We start from the raw sequence: 900 nt of genomic DNA on the forward strand, positions 1-900 counted from the left end.
ATACATATACTTCACTCTTTAAAATTATAATTTTGTTATTTTTATGTGATATAAAAAATTTGAATAATATAATTATAAAAAAAAGTAAACTTTAGGTGTTAGATATGTAAATAGATGGGAATCATCGGGTATGTTTGTAAATGCCCAAAATTATAAAATCTGAAATGAAAGTCTGACCATAGGGAAAGCTTTGATGAGCTCCTTCCTCGTCCGAGAATCATCAGCCGCCTCTCCATAGGCGCATAGGTAGGTCAAAATCCGGCGAGCGTTTACTCCGACGAGAGAATCCCCAGCTTCCTCCACCAGCCGCGCCACCAAATTCTGTCGAGCACTCAGAACTCTTCCGCAATTCCTCCCGCTGTCTACCACAAGCATCGCCAACGCTTCCCCCGCCTTCACCCTCACCTGACCATCCAGCCCACCGCAATCTAAAAAGATCCTCATAAGCTCCCTCATCATTCCTCCTGTTGCCCCAATACTCTCCCTCGCCGCCTCATCCATCGCCAGGTGAGTAATTATCTCGAGCCCTAGCTTCTGTAACGGCTTCAAAATCTCATCCTCGCCGCCGTGTTTGAGGATCTCGCGGATGCTGCCGATTGTGAACACGATTTCCGAAATTTCTCTTCGGAGAGTCTCGCCGGTGCGTCCGGTGGTGCCGGCGAGCCGTTTGAGTACTTGAAGTGCTCGTTTTGCGGCCTGAATTTCTGGATCAGTGCCGGCGATGGGGCTTCGATGGCGGAGCTTTGGGATGACGGCGGTGGTGAAATCGACGATTTTGGGGATGAGGTTTTTGGTTTTGCCGATCTTGGCGCAGTTGTCGGGATTTTTTGCGAGCTTTTTGAGGATGAGGAGGCCGAGAAGGTTCAATGTGTGGTAGTGATTAGTTTCCGGCCGATCTGC

The 900-nt window shown here is 48.2% G+C and overlaps 1 protein-coding gene across 1 annotated transcript; it reads right to left on the reverse strand.

The window, feature by feature from the left end:
- Positions 1-147: 147 nt before the first annotated feature.
- LOC110036866 lies at positions 148-897 on the reverse strand (the record flags this gene model as incomplete). The annotated part of the gene is made up of 1 exon (XM_020741417.1): positions 148-897. A coding segment is annotated over one exon (747 nt), but the record flags the coding sequence as incomplete, so codon positions are not given.
- Positions 898-900: the final 3 nt, after the last annotated feature.

The sequence above is a fragment of the Phalaenopsis equestris genome, unplaced genomic scaffold (assembly GCF_001263595.1).
Source record: "Phalaenopsis equestris unplaced genomic scaffold, ASM126359v1 Scaffold211936, whole genome shotgun sequence".
Taxonomy (NCBI): Eukaryota; Viridiplantae; Streptophyta; class Magnoliopsida; order Asparagales; family Orchidaceae; genus Phalaenopsis; species Phalaenopsis equestris.